This window comes from Sander vitreus, chromosome 1 (assembly GCF_031162955.1).
Source record: "Sander vitreus isolate 19-12246 chromosome 1, sanVit1, whole genome shotgun sequence".
NCBI lineage: Eukaryota > Metazoa > Chordata > Actinopteri > Perciformes > Percidae > Sander > Sander vitreus.
This window is the reverse complement of record NC_135855.1, coordinates 8,097,410-8,120,061: the sequence shown is the minus strand read 5'-3', so window position 1 is coordinate 8,120,061 and position 22,652 is coordinate 8,097,410. Positions and strand designations below refer to the sequence as shown.

At 39.5% G+C, this 22,652-nt stretch overlaps 1 protein-coding gene across 3 annotated transcripts in view; it reads right to left on the bottom strand.

Moving 5' to 3' along the window:
- Positions 1–22,652, bottom strand: part of cemip (cell migration inducing hyaluronidase 1) — a 269,100-nt gene that overhangs the window by 7,675 nt on the left and 238,773 nt on the right. For all 3 annotated transcript variants that reach the window (XM_078258989.1, XM_078258910.1, XM_078259067.1), the window contains 3 exons: positions 17,627–17,812; positions 15,268–15,463; positions 7,836–7,922 (listed from right to left, as the gene is read on the bottom strand). In XM_078258989.1, coding sequence (XP_078115115.1) covers positions 7,836–7,922; positions 15,268–15,463; positions 17,627–17,812 — 469 coding nt within the window. The remainder of the gene's footprint in view (positions 1–7,835; positions 7,923–15,267; positions 15,464–17,626; positions 17,813–22,652) is intronic.

Below are 22,652 nucleotides of genomic sequence, written 5' to 3'. Positions count from 1 at the left end.
AGGTCCTGGAGTGGCCTAGCCAGTCTCCAGATCTTCAACCCCATAGAAAATCTTTGGAGGGAGTTGAAAGTCCGTGTTGCCCAGCGACAGCCCCAAAACATCACTGCTCTAGAGGAGATCTGCATGGAGGAATGGGCCAAAATACCAGCAACAGTGTGTGAAAACCTTGTGAAGACTTACAGAAAACGTTTGACCTCTGTCATTGCCAACAAAGGGTATATAACAAAGTATTGAGATGAACTTTTGTTATTGACCAAATACTTATTTTCCACCATAATTTGCAAATAAATTCATTAAAAATCATACAATGTGATTTTCTGGATTTTTTTTCTCATTTTGTCTCTCATAGTTGAAGTGTACCTATGTTGAAAATTACAGGCCTCTCTCATCTTTTTAAGTGGGAGAACTTGCACAATTGGTGGCTGACTAAATACTTTTTTTCCCCACTGTAATTAATGTAATAAAGGGAAGTTGGAAACATGAGTGCATAGTTTTGGGGGTCCTAGCTTTAGTTGAGACCAAACTGTTTTTTTTTTTTTAACCATCTAGTCATCCTGTTCATCTAATTTGATTTTTACCAAAAATACTGTAATCTCTGATCTATCTCTTCATACATTGTATGCTATTCTATAAGATCTTTTATTGATAACTTATGTAATAACTAATGTAATAATTGTTCACTTCCATTCACTGGTCCTCCCCTGAAACAGTTTCAGTTTCCCTGGGGAGCCCCGCCTGTGTCTTGATTTGAAGGGTGTAAAAAACTAGTTAAACGTGTTAAACCATCCTACAGGGGGGTGTCTTGATTTGAAGGGTATAAGGGTCTGTGTTCTGACAGTCTTTGTGAGGTAGACTGCTTTGTTTCAAGGAACCAACTTTTATTTCTTTTCTTCATTTCTTTTTTGTTTTAACTTTTTAAAGTACATAAGTACTACATGTACAATATGTAGCAATGAGGTAGAAATGGTTATAAAGTGAAGATCAAAATCTTAAGCAGTTCTCAACTAAATGTAATTACAGAAATAGTGAATAAAAGTCTTTGAATAAAAGTGATTCAAGTGGCTAAGTTGGCATCCCTGTGAGACTCAATGTGCTTATCATAGGTTCAGCTCATGGGTTGGTTGTGACTGTGACCTTTCATCACATCTCTCAATAACGAATAACTTTTTTAATTACAACATCTAAAGCATGTGAAATATACACCCTATCTGAATATCTGTCATTTATTTTCCTTATATCAGGTCTGTCTGTATGGCGTTTTACTCTCTAGCTGTAATGCAAATTAAAAAAAAACACAAATATAACTTCTTATCCAAATGCCTTGTGTTACACTGTGCTCTATTGCACCTTTAGGGAGACAAAAAAAGGAAGAAGCAAATACATGACAAGATCTGTTGTCGGAGTTATTACAAGTACTACTTAATTTGAGTGGAACATTTCCCCTTTTTAACATACATTATTCATGAGTAATCATGAATAATTGCCCTCTTAAACTTAAAATCTGTGCTTGTTAATGGCACTAAGGGATTATTATCGCCTACTTGTCAAAAACCTTGCAATGACTATAACTACTTCTTAAAATTTGTCACAAAGCTATATCTAACTTTTATTGCAGTGTTGGGTAGTAGCTGTACTTGTTTAACTTTGCGATGTGGTGATCAACATTTTAGTAGCAGTGGGAAAGTTCAGTGTTTTCTTTATTTATTTATTTTATTTTTGGGGCCCTAAGTGCCATTAACAAGCGCAGATTTCACAAGATTAAGAGGGCAATTATTCATGAGAAATGTATGTTAAAAAGGGGTAATGTTCCACTCAAATGAAATAGTATTTGTAATAACTCCAACAACAACAAATCTTATCACGTATTTGCTTCTTCTTTTTTTTTTGTCTCCCGAAAGGTGCAATAGAGCACAGTGTAACTGGCATATGGATAAGAAGTTATATTTGGATAAGAAGTTATATTTGTGTCTTTTTTTTAAATTTGCATTACAGCTAGAGAGTAAAACGCCATGCAGACAGACCTGATACAGTGGGGAGAACAAGTATTTGATATAGATTTTGCAAGTTTTCCCACTTACAAAGCATGTAGAAGTCTGACATTTTTATCATAGGTACTCTTCAACTGTGAGTGACGGAATCTAAAACAAAAATCCAGAAAATCACATTGTATGATTTATGATTTTTAAGTAATTCATTTGCATTTTATTGCATGACATAAGTATTTGATACATAGTTTTTTATATCTGGTATTCTTTATAATCATTTCTACCTCATTGCTACATATTGTATACATGTAGTACTTATGTACTTTAAAAAGTTAAAACAAAAACTAAATGAAGAAAAGAAAAAAAAGTTGGCCCCTTGAAAGAAAGCAGTCTACCTCACAAAGACTGTCAGAACACGGGGAATACCAATGAACATCAGGTTTGGGATTGCCTTAGGACAAATTGGTGTGTATTAGCTAACTGCGGATGTTGTTGCCAGTGCTTGTTTGGCCCCTGAATCTTTGATGTCAAATATAAAATCTAAATGTAACAACATTCATAGTGATGTTTGGTACGCATTCTTTGGCTTGAAACAAATGACATTATTTTAATATAAAGTTTACAGAAGAAATAGTTTGTCTGTCTTAGGTCATAACTGTAACATTCATGAATTGAGTGGCATTCCTTTTTTAAGAACATGTCTTGAAGGCTAGTCTCACTGTACACAAAACTGTTATTTTTACTTTGTGTTGTAATTTTTACATTTAAACTTTTGCGTTTATTAATCACTACTTGCAGCCATTAACCAGTAGTTCCATAGTGTTTTCTGCAATGAAAGAGCAGGACTGACAGCTGAATTGGCAAGTTAAAATGTTATTGAATGTATTACCTCCTCTGAGCAGTATGGAAAGCAAAGCAGTCTCACATTGAAAAAGGCCACTGAAGTAGAAATCACTGTATGTGTAGGTGTATAATACTGCAGGGGCACTAAAGGACCTTGTATTTGTTTTTCAAAGGAGGTCTCTTTATGTTTTTTTCTATTGCACGTGTTTTACCTGTTCTTTTGAGCATCCAGACAATAGCAGAGAAACTATGTAGCAGCCGAGAAAGCTAGCAAGCTTGTCAACAATAATATCTTGTTGTAGTTTCACATTATCTGTGTTATATATTTATAAATATGTACTCCAGTCATAAGATGGGTGACAGTTTTCTTTAAATGCACACAAGGTTCAGTCATTGGTGAAAATGTTAACGCAACCCCACACAATTTGATTACTTAGAAATGGGATCATTTCAATTGTTATATTCGAAACATTCAACATATAATCACAGGCTGTATGAAAGAAGTGGAAGTTTGAAGGCTATAATTTGGCATTTTTGGAGTCACTATCTTGTTTTTTGTTTTTTTTGGAGTAGAAGTGACCATATTTGTACGAGAGGGGTGGAGCTAAGTAATCAGCTAGCGCTAGCTAGTTTAGTTTATTAGTTTATAATGTCGTGGACAGTCCCCCTAAATTAACTATACAGGAAAAGGAGCAACTTTAGCCTCAACAGCTAATTTCCAGCTGACAATAGGCATCATAAAATACAATGGTTAACATATTAAAATGAAGTTTCATTACATCTATAGTAACAGCAGTCCTAAGCAAAAAAGGTTAAACATACAAAGAAGTGGGACACAAACAAACAAGCTCAGATAATTGAGCCACTAAACATCCTCTGATCTTTACTATTCATCCAAGTAATCCATAAGTTCTGCTTTTTTTTAACTAAAGATATTTGGTATAAGGTCATATAAAATAGGTTTATTGACCATGATTTTTTTTAAATTTGACCCTGAAAGACTTGTTCGTGGTCAACTGGGAAGACAACACAAGGGTTAAGGTGTGTTGTAAAGGTGGAATGTGTACGTATATCTTTGATTGCAGTGGGCAATGAATTCCAGTTTTGTAATGACGTAACAGAAAATGATAATTGACCAAATGTACTTTTCCTGAATGGAATTAGAAGGTCACCTCGTGCGGTGCTTCTAGTGATTTGACTGCTGTTGTTACGTTGTGTTATGAAAGAGTTCAAATGAGTAGGAGCAGTGTTATGCAGAATTTTGTACACCAGACAGATGTTTTTGTATTTAATTACATCTTCCCAGCTCAACAGTTTACGGTTATTTAGGATAATACAGTGATGAGAGCTGTTCGTCTTCTGGTCCAAAACTTTGAGTGTTTTCTTGCAAAGAGTAGCTAGTGGCTTTAATGATGAGCTGTTAGTTTGTCCCCAGCTTGTCAGACAATATGTTAGATGTGACATAATCATGGCATCCATAAATAATTTGGCAGTATTAAAAGTTAGGGTATTACTAATATATTTAAAATTTGCTAGGCTAAACTTGATCCTATTGAACACTTTCTTAATATGTGCTTTAAAAGCAAGATTAGAGTTGATAATAATCCCCAGATACTTAAATGGTGACACAATCATAATGTTTTGCCCTGAGATGGTTATATTTGACACAATGTTACATTGTCTTTTTGTGAAAAACATTCCTACAGTTTTATTTACATTAAGATGAAGGTAGGAACGATTTAGCCAATCGGTGATCTGATCCATGGCTGTGGTAAGTTTGGCAGCAGCCAGATGTTTTGTCTTGGCATGCACATATACTACGCTGTAGTCTGCATACATTAGTGTTTGGCCTTAAGGGCAAACAAACGGCAAATCATTAATATATAAACTAAACAAAAGCGGTCAAGTATCGATCCTTGTGGTAACCCTGTGCATAAGCCAAGAGCTGATTAACGATAACCGCTTACAGAAACATATTGTTCTCTACCAGTCAGATACGACTTAGTCCATTTTGTTGCTAACGGGGAGACATTAAATAAGCCAGTTTTGCAATAAGGACCTGATGGCTAGCTAGCATGGTTAGCAAGGTGCATATGTAATTCAGGTTAACTGTAATATTAATTGGTTATTAATTTTGGCTAGCGAAAAACAGACTTAAAAGAAAATGTACTTACAAGGATAAATGAGCAGCTGTCTCTATCTGTCTTTTAGTACAACCGGACGCTCACACACCCCATCCAGGGGGTCAATAGCCAAATTTGTTTACACATGAAAGTATCCAGCAAAAAAAAAAGTCAAGTCACTCTTCCAATGTCCTTTTGGAAACTTTAAACATGAAAAGTATGTAGTTACACAAGAAAATTAGACCAATATTAAAAAACCACTTACATTTCTGTTATTTGTTACTGCACTTTGTGGTGTTTATTGGTTGAAAACTTCCTTGAAGCCAAAGTAAAACCGCTTTCTTTTGAATATGATGATTTGTTTGAAGAAGTTGTGAATATCAGTGACCTTAATGTCAGTGTGAGCTGTGAATATTTGATTCGATTTTATAGTACTCTCACTGGGCATTAAGTTGCTGTATCACGGTATGTCAAATATTTTCAAGAGATATGAGTTTTGTAACACATTTGAAGTTTTTTCAGTTTTATCCTGTTTGAGTTTATTCACCAGTAAAAATAGAAACATGGCTAATTTGTTTATCTTTAAAAGAAAAAATACAACGTAGATAGCTATTAGCAGAAAATGTCACACTGTAATATAATTGTTTCTCCATGATTGCTAATTTTAAGAAGTAGTTATAGTCATTGCAAGGTTTTTGACAAGAAGGCGATAAGAATCCCTTAGTGCCATTAACAAGCACAGATTTCACAAGTTTAAGAGGGCAACTATTCATGAGTAATGCATGTTAAAAAGGGGAAATGTTCCACTCAAATTAAGTAGTACTTGGCATTTGGTTAAGAAGTTATATTTGTTTTGTTTTTTTATTTGCATTACAGCTAGAGAGTAAAACGCCATACAGACAGACCTGATATAAGGAAAATAAATGACAGATATTCAGATAGGGTGTATATTTCACATGCTTTAGATGTTATAATTAAAAAAGTTATTCGTTATTGAGAGATGTGATGAAAGGTCACAGTCACAACCAACCCATGAGCTGAACCTATGATAAGCACATCGAGTCTCACAGGGATGCCAACTTAGCCACTTGAATCACTTTTATACAAAGACTCACTATTTCTGTAATTACATTTAGTTGAGAACTGCTTAAGATTTTGATCTTCACTTTATAATCATTTCTACCTCATTGCTACATATTGTACATGTAGTACTTATGTACTTTAAAAAGTTAAAACAAAAAATAAATGAAGAAAAGAAATAAAAGTTGGTTCCTTGAAACAAAGCAGTCTACCTCACAAAGACTGTCAGAACACAGACCCTTATACCCTTCAAATCAAGACACCCCCTTGTAGGATGGTTTAACACGTTTAACTAGTTTTTTACACCCTTCAAATCAAGACACAGGAGGGGCTCCCCAAGGAAACAAACTGTTTCAGGGGAGGACCAGTGAATGGAAGTGAATAATTATTACATTAGTTATTGCATAAGTTATCAATAAAAGATCTTATAGAATAGCCTACAGTGTATGAAGAGATAGATCAGAGATTACAGTATTTTTGGTAAAAATCAAATTAGATGAACAGGATGACTAGATGGTTAAAAAAAAAAAACTGGTCTCAACTCGCACACATGTTTCCAACTTCCCTTTATTACATTAATTATACCACATTCATAATTACTATGGTGCAGCCTATTTGTCAATCAGTGGCCTAGCTGTCAATCAAAATCAGTGGATTAGAACTATAAACAAAGTCTTTAAGTAAGTCTTAAAATAACTATTGTTCTTAAAATATAAACAAAAACTACTTTTTGGCTCCTACAGTACTGCTTCTCCCCATTTTTCCCAGAGTCAGAAACTAAAAAATGTCTGAGGACGGACGTTTTTTCTTATGTAAAGTTACATCAAACAACATTATTATTAGGCTATAATAGCGCATATGGTTGAAAACTAATGCTATAGGACTCCCAAAAACTTTGCACTGATGTTGCTTTGTCTGAGGGGATGACCCACTGTCTTAAAGTTTGAAAACACCTAGTTTAACTAGTTTTTTTAATATCATTCAAATCAAGAAACCAACCCACTAGACTGGTTTAAGCCCAACACCCTGTGGATTACATCATAGTAGGGAGGGCGGGGGTCCCAAAAATCTTCGCACTGATGTTGCTTTGTCTGAGGGGATGACCCACTGTCTTAAAGTTTGAAAACACCTAGTTTAACTAGTTTTTTTAATATCATTCAAATCAAGAAACCAACCCGCTAAACTGGTTTAACCCCAGAACCCTGTGGATTACATCATAGTAGGGAGGGTGGGGAATTTTGGTTTTGCCGACAAAATTTTTAGTTTCCGCTTCCGGTTTCCAACCACGCCCACTTCCGGCCATGCCCACGGTGGCCATTTCAAGTGCATATTAATACTACTTATGAGGACTATGGTTAACTGCTCCTCAGATTTCTGCAGGGTAAATCCAGACAGCTAGCTAGACTATCTGTCCAATCTGAGTTTTCTGTTGCACGACTGAAACTACTTTTGAAAGTACACGTTCCACCAAAACAAGTTCCTTCCTGAGCCTATTTTGCAGAGGCACCATGGCTCCGTCCGGAGCTTATCACCGCCCAAGACGATTGTGATTAGTTTAAAGAAATGCCAATAAACCAGAGCACGTTTTACTCCCATCCCAGAATGCTATGTGGACTAGCCAGACATTCCTCCGCAGCGCTGTGAAGGAAGGTCTGGCAAAGCGACACTAAATGACGTATAACTGTACAACTCATCGGTGTAGAAGTGAAACCTGTATTGTGTTTCTGAATGATACTTTCTCAATACTGTATGTTATAATAATTTGTACACCTTGTATTCTCCTGTGTGTATGCCACACAGATACCTCAGTGAAGGCAAAGTCCTCCTTGATGTGGAAGAACCGAGTGTTGTAGGACTCCAGTCTGACTTCCAGGAAGTGTTCTGCTGAGTGCTAAGAGGAAACAAGCAAATAAACACAGATGAATACACAATATTTGTCATTGCACAGAAGTAATTTAAAGTCAGTTTTCACTCACCACAATCACAGAGCTAAAAAAATTACATTAAAGAATCACAGCTGCAAAATGTCACTTTGACATAAGAAAGATATTATATTTCTAATGACTGCTGTGGGTAAATTAATTTCAGCAGCAGTAAAAGGAAACAGGATAGAGCCAAGAAAGAGGCGGAAAGTCGACCAAGAGTGTGAATAAGGATAGAATAAAATGGGGCATTCATTTGATGGAGTATTTTTGTTAGAAACAAGGTACATGCCTACAAAGTTTAAAACATGAGTGCATGTATGTATACAAGCTGTGTTAGAGATATTAAAAACACACCTTGTGAAAATATACAAACCTAGTAAATGTATTCAGTATGAACATATCTGAAAATGACCTTCAACTGTAATGCATGTATTAAGGGCCGTCCACACCAAGAACGATGACTAAAACGATAACTATGGAATATATAGTTTTTAAAAAATGGTTCTTAATCCAGTGTATGATGGAGTCCACACCACAACGGTAACGACAATGACAGTGGCGAACGATATCGTTGGGATCACTTTCAGTCAGAGCGATTGATTGAACGATAGAAACACTAACAGTATTCAGTTTTCCTTGGATTGGGGTGGCACCTAAATCATGGTTGCAGCTGCCGCTGTGGTCCTGCTCAGCGCCCTACTACACCCTGCTAGGCCATACTATGCTCTGAACTGCTATAACTATTATGCCTAGTCATAGTTCCATTATCTTTAATAATCTATAATTGCCACTGTTCATCATACCAACTGCTATAATTATTATGAATCATATTTCTCTATATCTGTATATCTGTATCAGTGTCTCTGTGTCCCAACCGGCACTGGCAGATGCCCACCCACCAAGAGCCTGAATTCTGCCTTCACACACACAGGTCCTTCACCCAGGAGACTGGAACAAACGGAGGTTCGTCAACTCTGTGTCACATGCATAACCGGAAGTGACTACGTAAATGCGTCGACACAAATAATTTGCGTTGACATGTCACACATAGAAATCTATAAATAACTGTCTGCCTCCAGCAACAGCGCAAGTATGGATTCCTCGCAAGTTCAACAACACGTTGAGAAAAAGGCTCACACACAGTCTTCTAAAGTGTGGGAGTATTTTACTCTTAATGCCAACAACAACGTGGTAGTCTGTAGACTTTGTAAAATACATCCCTGAGTTAGGATAACAGCAGCAACACACCGTAAGTTCTGCTCACCTTTTTGTCCCTTTCCCTCCCAAGTAGAGTTTAGATTCTCTGCCCGAGCCCGAACTTGACCCACGGGCCGGGTCAGGCCCATATGTCCTGCCACTATCCTCAGGCCGGGCCCTTCATTAAGTATTTGTGTTTTTTTAATCATTACTAATTGGGTGGGGAGAAAGCTATGCCTCTGCAGCTTCTCCTGTAGCTCTGGGTATATGTCCTGCACTGACTTGAGTGTGAGGTAAACTGTGCTAAAATCGTGTCTCCCCCATCTGTAGCACTGTCTTCAATAATTGCGCAAACAGGCCAGATTGTTTCAGATATCTCATGAGTCCTTTATATGATACATTTTTTATTCTTTTTATATTTTTGAACATACAACATACAGAACAAACAAATACAATCAAACAAGAACCAAAACCCTCTCCCACCCCCACCCTCTGCGGTCTCGAGGAAAACAAAACAAACCAATATACAAGAAAACAAAAATCACACCTTGCCTAGTCGCTCTCCTCTAATTCTTGTGGTGTTGAGGTCATTAGGACTGATACTTGTGCTGCTGCCTTTTTCCATAGATCTATAGTCGACTTGGCTTTGTTAAACCTTGCTGTAGAGAGCTCAAGCATAACTATGTCTAGGAAGTACGCCAACCACTGTTTTATACAAAACGAGTGGGGGAGGGGGAGCCAGCGTTGAGCTATCATTTTCTTGGTTGCGGTTGAGCCGGCTAGCCAAATTTTCTTCTGTCTCCCAGGCAGGTGTAATTTAGAGTCATCATTAAGTAACAAAACAATCGGGTCAGTAGGAATTCGACATCCTATCACATCAGATTTTATTGATATTGTTTTATTCCAAAACTCATGCACCTGTTCACACTCCCAGACCATGTGCAGGAAAGTTCCAGTTTGTTCAGGTTGACAGAACGTGCAATAGGGAGTAGGAATAACTTTGAGACGTATCTCTTCTGAGGAGTCCAATATGTCCTATGGCATATGTTGAAGTGGATCTGCTGGTGATTTGGGTTCTTGGAACAGTGGGAAATGTCCCAAACTGTCTCCCAATTAATTACATTCCCCTCAGGGCTCAGCTCTCGCTCCTATTTCTTTACTATTGGGAGTTCTCCTAGGGATACTTGCATCAGTTTAGCATACATCTTGGACACTAATCCTTTCACAGGAGAATCAACAAGCCATTTAATTATTGGGTGTGCCTCAAGACTGTTCCCCCATGGCACTCCATAACATTTTAGGGCTGACCTTAAGCGAAGATAAAGGAAGAAGGATGTCCAAGGGACCTCGAAGCTAGCTCTCAGGTCTTCAAAACGTAACATACCTTCCTCATTGAGTAGCTGGTCTAAAGTATAAATACCTCTGTCACTTCACTGGTTACAAGTAAAGGGTTTGTTACCAGACATTAGGGGTGTGCATTGTGCCATATTGGGGTATTCAAATGCCACTTATTGGTGTATCGTAAAGTTGGTCAGAGTGTTGGTGATAATAGGGCCATAGGCCACTTTTTTGGGCACACTTTCTTGGGCACACAACTGCAAAAGCAAGGTCTTGCAGTCTTAGACTCCCAGTGAGGTTTTGCTCTATTTCTCTCCATGGGACTGTAGATGAGGGGTTCATCCACACTCTGAGGGCCCGTAGCTGAAAGGCTCTGTGGTACACTTTAAGGTTAGGGAGGGCCAGGCCTCCCGTGTTTGTGGTATGTTGCAGGGTAGAGTATTTTAGCCTAGGTTGTTTATTATTCCAAATATACTGCCGAATTATGGTATCAAGTTTCTTCCAGAAATGTATTGGTGGGGATAAGGGGATCATTGTACTCAAGAAATTCACACGAGGAACTATGTTCATTTTAACAACAGCAATCCTGGACCGTAGCAATGCCGGCAGCGCAGACCAATTGGCCAGATCCCTTTGAACACTACTTAGTATAGTTTCATAGTTGTCCTGGACCACTCGCTGTAGCGATGCGTGAATGGTGATGCCCAAATATGTAATTTTGCTTTGGGTTGGCATTGTATCACTAATAGCTGATGTCACCTGTCTGTTGTTCAACAGAAGAAGATTAGACTTATTCCTATTGATTTTATAGCCGGAGATTGAGCCAAATTCGTTAAAGATCTTAAGAATTTTTGGAACAGAGTCCTCAAGGTCAGAGATGTACAGCAAAATATCATCTGCAAATAATGATATAGAGTTGTTATTGGGTTTAATCTGGACATTACATATTTTATTTTGCCTTATGGCTTGGGCTAACGGTTCAAGAGAGATCGCAAATAGCATGGGAGAGAGCGGACATCCCTGTCGCGAGCCCCGTGCGATGGGGAATGGCTGTGAATGCAGGCCATTGGTTGAGACTATGGCCGTGGGATTCGCATATAAAGTACGTACCATGTCAATGAATTTGGCTCCCAAACCAAGCTTCTTCATTACTTGCCACAAGTAGTTCCACTCTAGGCGGTCAAAAGTCTTTTCCGCGTCCAGTGATAAAACTGCTGCCGTTGTTGGAAGGTTTTTGGCTTCTTCTATTACATGGAATAATCTGTGTATATTGTCTGCAGCGTGACGCTTTGGTATAAACCCTGATTGGTCGGGGTGGAATAACTTCTCAATAAAGCGTTCTAGGCGTAGTGCCAAGACTTTGGAATATAGCTCAATATCAGTCCCAATGAGGCTGATGGGCCTGTAGTTTGAGCACTCCGTAGGATCTTTGCCCTTTTTGTGTATGACCGAAATTAGTGCAGTGTTGGTTTGTTGATGAAAGGTGCCCCTCTCTATGGCCGAGATTAAAGTTTGTAAAATGATAGGTCCTAGTATGTCAAAGTAGCGTAGTAAAAGTTTTGATGAAATTCCATTCCAACCCTGGTATTTTCCCTTTCTTAGCTGTTTTTCCTCTAACGTTGTAGGTTGACCCAGTTCACCTGCCTCCTCTGGATCAAGAAGCGGCAGATTTAGCTCTTTCAGGAACTTTTGGCACTGCGTCGGATCCAGATTGCAGGAGGATTCATACAACTTTGAATAAAAGGATTGGAAAGTGGCGGTGATATCTTTAGGGTTCGTTGAGATACCTCTGTCCGTGTGGATGCTGTTGATAGCAGCTCTGGACTCGCTTTGTTTTAATTTCAGAGCCAGCAATTTTCTTGGTTTGCAATTGCAACCATTAAAATAGTAATTTTGCCTCACTCTTTGCATTATGAATTTAGCTCTCCTTCTTAGCAGATCATTTAGCTCTGCTCGATTTGAGACTAGAAGAGTACGTGCCACGTCTATGTTCTTCCTTCTTAAATAGTCCAGGAATTTAGCTTGTTTGATCGGTCTGTTTAGCCCCCTGATGTTAACTGAAAGGATTGAAAGTTCAGCCATCTTCAAAATTGACACGTATACATGTCTCGAGTACCCTACCGGAATCCACTGATAAATTTGTAGCAAAGGATGAGCTGTTAGATCTAAGCAAAGTGTGGTGAAAACATAAAAAATAAAATAAATCCCCTAGCCCTCCAAAACCGCAGACCCCCTTCCCTCTCTGTAAGATACGTGGCTGCATCAAACGCAGCTTGCACAAAAACTCCAGCTCAAAACTGCCCCTCCTGTCTAAAGTCACAGGTTAACTGAAACAGGTGTAGTGCTTTCCTATGTTAAACATGAACAATGTTACAAAAAACCTTAAAACTAAGTCCCAACCATCTATTAGGTTCTGAAATAAACTGTGTGAAAAACAAACCAGCCATGTAGGAGTAGTAAACATAGATTATAAGATGCAGTCTAATCAAATGCTCCTTATAACTTGGCTCCCAAGCTCATATATTATGTTTCAACCAGCTATTAAGCTCTGAAATAGGTTGTGTGGAAACAAACCATGTAAGAGTAGTACATATAGATTATAAGATAAGTGTTAATCATGCTCTTTCAGTCTAATCAAATATTTCTTTACGGCCTGGCTCCCAAACTCACATACTATGATCCAACCAGCTGGTTGGATCATAGTATGTGAGTAAAGTGAGCAGTCCGTGTCCATCATGTTTTCAGCCTAATTAAACATTCCTTTTTGCTAAACTTACATGCAGTGTCCTCGAGTTAAACTTGCACAGTGTTCCAGATACGCTAATCCACAGTCGCCGGGTCCCCACGGCGTCCTCTGAGTCCGATGACAGCTCCCGGTCCGGTCGCAAAGCGGCTGCCGCGGGTGTCACGTCCTCCTCCATATCCAGATCCTGACAGAACCTGTCCGCTTCCTTGGGTGCAGTGAATGTAAGCGTTCTCCCTCTGTGGGTTACTCTCAGAGTTGCCGGATAAATAAGAAAGTTTGGGATGCCTTTAGCAAGCAGCTTACACTGCCCTGGCGCCGTTGGACAGTGAAAGCACTGTAGTCAGGCTTAAAGCGCAGCGTTGCATTGGAATTACGAATTGGGCCTTACTGCTGTACTTGTTTCGCCCCCTGGATAATTGCTTGACGGTCCTGGTATCTCAGACACCTGAGAATCAGTGTGTGCGTCGTTGTACCCTTGCTGTAGATTCTGTGCGCCCTGTCAATTTCGATGGTAGCCCTGTTCCGTAAGGAGGGGATCCATTTTGGCAACTGATTTTGCAGAAATCCAACTGGGTCATCTTTTTCGCTGCCCTCTTTCAGTCCAATAATGCGCACATTGTTTCTTCTCGATCTGTCCTCCAGTTCGGCTAACTTCAACTCAAATTTCTTCTGGTCATTAATGCAGGCTTTCACCGTGTATCTCATCGTCTGTCTGCTGTCCTTCTGCGCCTCGTCTAGTCGCCATATTAGGTCTTTTACTGTAGTTCCCTGCCTCTCAAGCTCTGTCCTGATGTGTTGTAGCGAGGTGTCAATTTCTGCTAACGCTTCCTTCACTGCGAAGCGGACCGCTGATTGAAGCCCACTTTGTTGTTTTTCCAGGACCTGGGTCATAACCTCCTCCATGCGTAAGTCCATGTTAGCATCAGAATCCTTGGTAGCCGTCGCCATGTTGGCAGAGTTGGCAGAGTTCTGTGCTCGGGTAAACGGCAGGGAGACCTGTTTTTTCGCTCCTGCAGGCATTCCACTAAGTCACCGTGGTAACAAATGAAATGGTTGACGTCGAATAAAAAAGAACAGACCTGGTTTTTAATGAAAATGCGGAAGTGGGCGAGGAGCCTCAACTGCGAGCAGCCATGCGATCGTCGGTCACGTGATCTCCCACCTTTGTAACGTCAGTTATAACGGACCACGTATTAAAAAATTGTCGGATTTAAATTGGGCTCGGGCTCATAATTCCAGTTATAGTGTCGGGCCGGGCCGGGCTCGGACACAACGTGCACTGTAGACGTGTGCGATTATCAACAAAGTGACACGGAATGTGCGATTATCAACAAAGTGACACGGAACGTGTTCCCACTGGTACGTTAGTCCGTTAATTCATTTTAATGCCCCGCTATGACTTAACATTAAGCATCATCAAACGCTGTCAGTCGGCAGTTATTTTTTTGGTTTACCATCATCATGAGTGACCCAATCGATTACAGACTGTTATATTAGACACTCTGCAATTTGCCTTATGTTGGATTTATTTGATACATCTGATTTCATATGTTGCTAAAATTGCACTTTTTTTACTGTAAGATTACAGGGACAAGAGCTTATTCATTATTTTACCTATTACTGTTAAAAAAAGCAAATACAGGCTACTCTTTTTGCACTTGCTCTGTTTACTTTAAGTTTTTATTTTTGTATTCCTCCTGAAAGTGACTTTATTTTGTTGTTGGAATCTGGCTGCAGGTTGCACTACAAATTAATTTTACTTGAACAGTGCAGTGTTAAACAATTTTAATAAATAGAGACTTGAACATTATTGAAATTTGTTTTGTGTAAATTGTTAATAATTGAGCAATGGGAAAATAATTGCTAATTGAAAAATGAATTGTTAGATTAATCGTTTAAAAAATAATCGTTTGGGACAGCCCTACTATACTTACAGTGTGAACAGTGTCACTACAACAGCTATGAAGAGAATAATGCCTGGTTTGAACATTTTTTTAAATACATTTAATGCCCTTCCCCATCGGCCTTACATTAGGTATCTTTCTGGGCATGGGTACATCCACCACAGGCATCTCAGAGTGCCGGGGGTAGGCCTGGGCCATGCAATTGCTGGGGGGGCTGCCTTTAGGGATGACGGCTGTGATCTTCACCCTCTCACAGCCCTTGGCAGAGCAGAAGGCAAACTGTTCTCTGTCGTTATGGGCCTTCACCTTCAGGAAGAGCAGCCTGCAACACACAGTACACGTTAGACACCATACACACATACACATTCAGTACTTTGAACCTGCTCACCTTTTAGTTCAACTGCCTAAGTGCATGGCATTCACCAAAGACAAAGAAAATGGAGGCCTTGTCATATAATTATAACTTCTCTCAAAATGATGACTTGCTATCTAATTACAAGCAAATATCTCATAATTAGATGAAAACTATGTCATAATTATGAGATTGTTTCGTTATTCTTAAATGATGATCTCCTGATGAGAAAGGGTCGAGCTGGTTATCAGTCATTCCTATTTGAGAAGACGCAGACATGATAACCCTGATTGTGGTAGCACCTACTGTAGATTGTGGTTGCAGCTGTTGCCGTGGTCCTGCTCGACGCCCTGCTACGCCCTGCACTGCTACTATTATTATTATTATTAGTCATAATATTAACTGTTACTGTAATTGCAACTGTTCATGTCATTCCATTATACCCACTGCTGTAATTTTTGAGTCATATTTCTGCATTTATTGTAGTAGTAGGTATTATTCTCTCTCTCTCTCTCTCTCTCTGAGAATTGTTGGGTCTCTGTAATTTATAGTGTGGTCTAGACTCTGGTCTTACTCTAAATATGTAAAGAGTCCTGAGATAACTTCTTTTGTGATTTGACACTATAAATAAAATTGAATTGAAACTGAATTGAACTGACGACCAAAGGAAGCGCAGTGTCTGAAATATGAAATTGTTTGGATGAGCGGTTCTGGAGAAAGCTGTAATCAGCAAAAGCACAGGCCAACAATCTGCTCGTTCCCAACAGGCATGTAAAACAGGCTCTGCAGTAGTGTAACTTAAACAGCAATTACGTGCACGTTGTCATCAGAGTTTATGTATCACACACTAAGAGTGACAACACGATAGGCATATCAATAAGTATGTCGACATTGAGCAGACGTTTAGGCGAAAGCACACTTTGATGGTTGCAGCTGTCGCTGTGGTCCTGCTCCGCGCCCTGCTATGCCCTGCAGTGCCCTGCTACGCCATGAACTACTATCTCTAGTCATAGTTTCATTATCTTTATTGTGACTATTATTGCCACTGTTCATCACACCAACCGGCACGGTCAGACACTGCCTACCAAGAGCCTGGGTCTGTCCAAGGTTTCTCCCTAAAGGGAAGTTTTCCTCACCACCCGAGGATTCTCCCTAAAAGGGAGTTTTTCCTCACTACTGTCGCACTAAATGCTTGCTCTTGGGGGAATTACTGGAATTGTTGGGTATTTGTTAATTACAGAGTGTGGTCTAGACCTACTATATCTGTAAAGTGTCTTGAGATAACTCTTGTTATGATTTGATACTATGAATAAAATTTAATTGAATTGAATTGATCATAACAAAGTCAACCTGTTCCTTCAGGAGCAACTGAACCAGTACTGGATGCTTCATGGATACAAAGTCATGCATCTAAAATGCAAGCAAGTTATCATCTATTTAAATACTTTATTATAATTTAGTAACAGCTATCAAAATAAAGCGTTCACTAAAGTAACATTTGCAGTAGCAGTATAGCTGAAATTCTTATTTATTGACAAAATAGAATGGATCACAGAATATGGTGTATTACCTGTTGTCGTAGTTGTGAGATAGTAAGTCACAACTCTTTCTTTGCTCCCTCTATCATATATTCCCTTTTGATCTCTCCTTTGCTCTTTATATTTTATATTTGAGTGTGTGTGTGTGTGTGTTTGTGTGTGTATGTGTGCGTGCGTTTGTGTGTACATGAGTGTCTGTGTGAGTATGTGTTTGTGTGTGAGTGTCTGTGTGTGTGTGTGTGTGTGTGTGTGTGTGTGTGTGTGTGTGTGTGCTTGCATGCATGCATGCTTATTTGTGTGTGTGTCTGACCCGGAGTTGTGTGTGTGTGTGTGTGTGTGTGTGTGTGTGTGTGTGTGTATGTGTGCATGTGTGTGTGTGCACGTGCACGTGTGTGTGTGTGCATGCGCGTGTGTGTTCGTGTGTGTGTGTGTGTGTGTGTGTGTGTGTGTGTGTGTGTGTGTGTGTGTGTGTGTGTGAGAGAGAGTGTGTGTGTGCATGCGCGTGTGTGTGTTTGTGTGTGTGTGTGTGTGTATGTGTGTGTGTGTGTGTGTGTGTGTGTATGTGTGTGTGTGTGTGTATGTGTGCGTGTCTGACCCGGTGTCTTCCTCCCAGTAGTAGTATCCTCTGGCCAGGTGTGAGTGCTGGATCTTGTCCCTCTGCGAGGTCCAGATGAAGACACCGGTTTTGCGGGTCTGCTTGGTCAGGCGGTTGTGGATGTCGGAGATGACAGTGAAAGTGGTGCCTTGTGGGTAGCAGAGGCCCACGTTGATCCAGTCATTTCTGAAACACAATAAACAGAGCAACGTAGATACCTTAATCTCACAGCAGACCCTGTTCTCACATCCACAGTAACAGCACACAGGATTCTTTTCTACCTTTATCTAATCGGGTGAATATCACAGGAACTGTGAATAGAGCTGAACAAATGAGTTCATTAATAGATAAGACCGAAAACTAACTGTTAACAGTTTTGATGAATACTAATATACTAATACTGATACTGATACTAATATATATATATAAAAATCTCGAAATCTGTGATGGACATGTTCCCACTAATTTGACATTTTATAGACCAAAAGAATAATCAAGTAGTAGTAAAAAATAACTAAACAAGTAATTGATTATAAAAATATGAAGCCCACAATTATGTTCTAAAATAAGCTGAATCAGGATCAAACAGAACCATTCAAAATTATTAAAATTCAAATCTACTATATAAACTGCCCCAGAGTCAACAATTCATTAACAAGACAGGGAATTTAAAAGACCATCATGTATTTAGCTCAACAGCTTTTTACTGCTACAAGCTCCTTCATCAAAGCTTCAGAAGAGCAGCAGGAAGCTGCATTTTAATATATCATACTATACAAGGCAGGGAATAATGGCCCATTAAAACACACACAGCAGCTGCTGTTGTCTTAAATCATGTAATAAAAACAAGTCATATTTCAGCTATTTCTGCAGAGAAACAGCATCACTTGCAGTACTCCTCTGTGAACTGTAGATGGGGCCGTTGGTGTATTTTTATTTAACCTTTATTTATACAGGTAATGTCAATGAGACACAGGGTCTCAAGAGAGACCTGTTTGGAAGAATACACAACATCAGTTACAGAGAGACAAACAGATTACAATAGTATACAAGATTTACCAAATAGTAAATACAATATTTAAACGAAAGTGCCAAGTAGACTTAACCCACTGATGTCTGAGGGCACTTTTAGATATGTTCTTGAATTCTCCTTTTTAGGGTTTTTGCATTAACCTGATCCCCATGTGTTTCAAATGAAAATGTTCAGAACAAACTCAGCTTTCTGTATAGTAATGCCCAAAATTGTTCCAGAGCAATGTATAAAGAGATAATTTGGCACTAAAGCAGAACTATTTCTCAAATCTCTTGTGAAAACAAACCTACACTCCATTGTTTTGGTGCTTGAAATGAGTTTACAAAAGTCTTGGGTTCACAAAAGTAGCGTAATATATGAATAACATAGGAAATGAATGTCTAAAATGAAATTTTATAATGTTGCTTTTTGAGTAGGAGTGTTGTCAAACATCGCTTGGACTCGCCGGTGTGTCTTTTGTCCTCAGAGGGTTAACCCTCCTGTTGTCCTTGAGTCAAATTTGATCCGTTTTCAAAAGTTTCTATTTCAGAATATCGGTTTCTTTGAACCAAATAGCCCCAAAATAACATGGATGGTTCCATATAACGCTCTTTGCAAGTACAATTAATGATCACTACTTTCAATTTTGAGTGTTTTCTTCAAATTTATAGTATCTGTCATCTTGACAACAAGTGCAGGTTCGACGGGAAGACAAGGGTTGAACACTAAAATACTAAAAACAAGAACAAGATTCCAAAGATGTTTTTTCCAGTGCCCTTAAAAGGAATTTAAAACCCAACACACCTGCTGGAAAGCTTTAGATCCTGCTGAAGTTTATTCCAGGTTAAGGGGGCAGAAAAAGAGAAAGCCGTTTTGCCAAGCTCTGTACTCTCTTCTCTGCTTCTCTTCATAGTCGTCAGATTCATCTACCAACCCTTATAGAGCTGGCTCAGGTTTGCCTTGGAACAGCTCTTAGTTGTGCTGTTTTAGACTGCCGGGGGACTTCCTATCACACACTGAGCTCTTCTCTCATCTCTTTCATCTGTGTGCACTCATGTCCCAGAAATGCTTATTACTAACTTAGCTCTGGGGAGCTTATTCCCCAGAGTTCATGTGTTTTCTCGCTTCCCAGTTTTCCTTGGATTAGTGTGGCACCTAAATCATGGTTACAACTGTTCCCGTGGTCCTGCTCAGCGCCCTGCTACGCCCTGCTACACCCTGCAGTGCCCTGCTATGCTTTGCTTAGCCCTGTAAGGCCCTGCCGTGCCCTGCTACACCCTGCAGTGCCCTGCCACGCCCTGCTTAGCCCTGTCACGCCCTGCAGTGCCCTGCTACACTCTGCTACACCCTGCAGTGCCCTGCTACACTCTGCTACACCGTCCAGTACCCTGCTACGCCATGAACTACTACAACTACTATTTCTAGTCATAGTTCCAATATCTTTATTGGGACTATAACTGCCACTGTTCATCACACCCCCAACCGGCACCGTCAGACAACTACCCACCAAGAGCCTGGGTCGAGTTTTTCCTCGCCACTGTTGCACTAAATGCTTGCTCTTGGGGGAATTAGTGCAAAAGTCTACGTATGGATAATGATGACCACTTGAGCAGTGCAGTTAAGTTGAGAGTAAATAGTGCAGAGTACACCATACAGTGTATGCACCGTCAATGGAAACATCCTGTTTGGGCTCTAAACTGTCAGGGTGAACTCAGGCCATGGGGAAAAGCTTACATGCTTGAAATGACAGCCAGATTTTATGCAGTTTAAATAGCTGAAGGCCACACTGTAAACACTGTCTGAAGGGAGCAGCGGTGGAAGAAGTAATCAGATCCTTTATTTAAGTAAAAGTAGCAATACCACACTGTATAAATACTCTGTTACAAGTAAAAGTCCTGCAAGGAAAATGTTACTTGAGTAAAATTATTTAAGTATCACCAGGAAAGTGTACTTAAAGTATTAAAAGTGAACATATATATATATATATATATATATATATATATATATATATATATATATTTATATAAAAAATCCTTCATCCCCACTGCCATCACCACACTGAACAGCCATACACATAGACAACATCCAGCAGCTCCATTCAGGCTTCTTTTTGGCACTAGTTCTGCATTTTGCACGTTTGTACGGTTAACGTTTTTACACGGTTTCTATATGTATCTTTATGTTCTTATATGTATTTTATGTCATTTGAGCCTGCCCTGTCAAAGACACATTTCTGTAACTCCTGACAGACAATGCAGTTTTTCTTATTTTTCTTAAATGTATTTTAGAAACTGGAAACAATCCAAACAGTTCTGTGTTTAATGGTCTAATCATTTCAGCTGGACTCTGAAATGTAGCGAAGTCGAAGTAGAAAGTGGCATGAAAAGAAAAGATTCAAGTAAAGTACAAGTACCTCAACATTTGTACTCAAGTACTGTACTTGAGTAAATGTACTTAGTTACATTCCACCACTGGAAGGGAGGAACACAAAGTGAGGCTCTCCCCATTTCTGTGGTGAATCTTGGTCAATAGCAGGAGTGAAGGAATGATCACTTTACTTCACTCACCATGACGTTTGGGAGCTGCCCTGTCATTTACAGAGTGTGGAGGGATCAGGGTGTTAACCCTGTCAGCCAGCATCCAGTGTCATCATTCACAACATGTATTGATGTTTAACCGTAACGTCACTGTGTCCCTGTTCGGACACCATTCGCAGCTATTGGCCATATCCGGACACCTCCATATATGTACATGGACATTCACATGTCTAATTAGTGTGCGAAAGTGACTTTGATGAGAGAAAGCATTAAGAACCCTTGGGCAACGCTCAGGTGGCGGTATGACTTTACATTCAAAGTGTAAATGAACACATTTTCACCCCTGAAAATCCAGCAGTGCCCAGTGACTGTTTACAGCGGGGATATAGGGGGGTCCAAGTATGGCCAAGGGTAGCACACGGCTAATTCATCGGTGTTAGCTACCTGTTGCATTACTCTTGTAAAATCCGTTAGAAAGCTGAGAAGTTATATTTTAGTTTGACACCCTTAAATACCTCATATTATGCTCATTTTCAGGTTCATAATTGAATTTAGAGGTTGTACCAGAATAGGTTTACATGGTTTAATTTTCCAAAAACACCATATTTTTGTCATATTGCACTTTGCTGCAGCTCCTCTTTTCACCCTGTGTGATGAGCTATCAGTTTTAGCTACTGAGTGAGGCATCTCACTTCTGTTCCATCTTTGTTTGTATATGCGCAGTACCAAGGTAAGGACTACTAGCCAGTCAGAAGCAGAGTAGGGCGGTGCCTGACAAGCAAGCTAGTGTGATCCAAAACAAACCAGCTTCAGCCGGAAACCATGGCTACAGCTCAGCCGTGTTCGAACCCAAATCTGATCCCGAAACACAGGCAGAACAACCCGAACCAACTTCGCAACCTCGACTGGAGCAAGATGTTTCAGACTGGTAAGTTATTTAAATGTTAAATACATTTTTCATACACTGTCTCCTGGACATGCTGATACAACTATCTGGACTCTTCGGGCCTCCGCTCTAACTAGCTTGGTTTGAGGGCTCGCCACACTAGCAGCTAGGCAAGCATTATAACGTGTGTTACAATGTGACGCTAAATGAAGCGCGTTTGTCACGGAAGTAAAGGCTGGACTACAATAGAGCTGTTTGCAGCAGTTCGTGAACAATGTTTTCTGTGGGAGATGGTAACTACTTTGAGGTGGACTTTTGGGCTTTTTCACTTATAACATGAATAAAAAAGATATATAACACAATGAAGGAAAGGGAAAAAGTAGAATAGCATAATATGAGCATTTTCAATGAACTGAAAACATAACAAGATGTTTATATTCGTATTTGAACGGATAATGTGATAGAAGATTAGCCAAAAAGTGTGTGGACACAGTTCCGTTAATGTCGTCCATCTGTCTTTCTAAATTCTTTCTATAGCTGAATGGCAGTTCAACCTTCAACACTTCCTGAAGGGTTAGGTCATCAAGATGG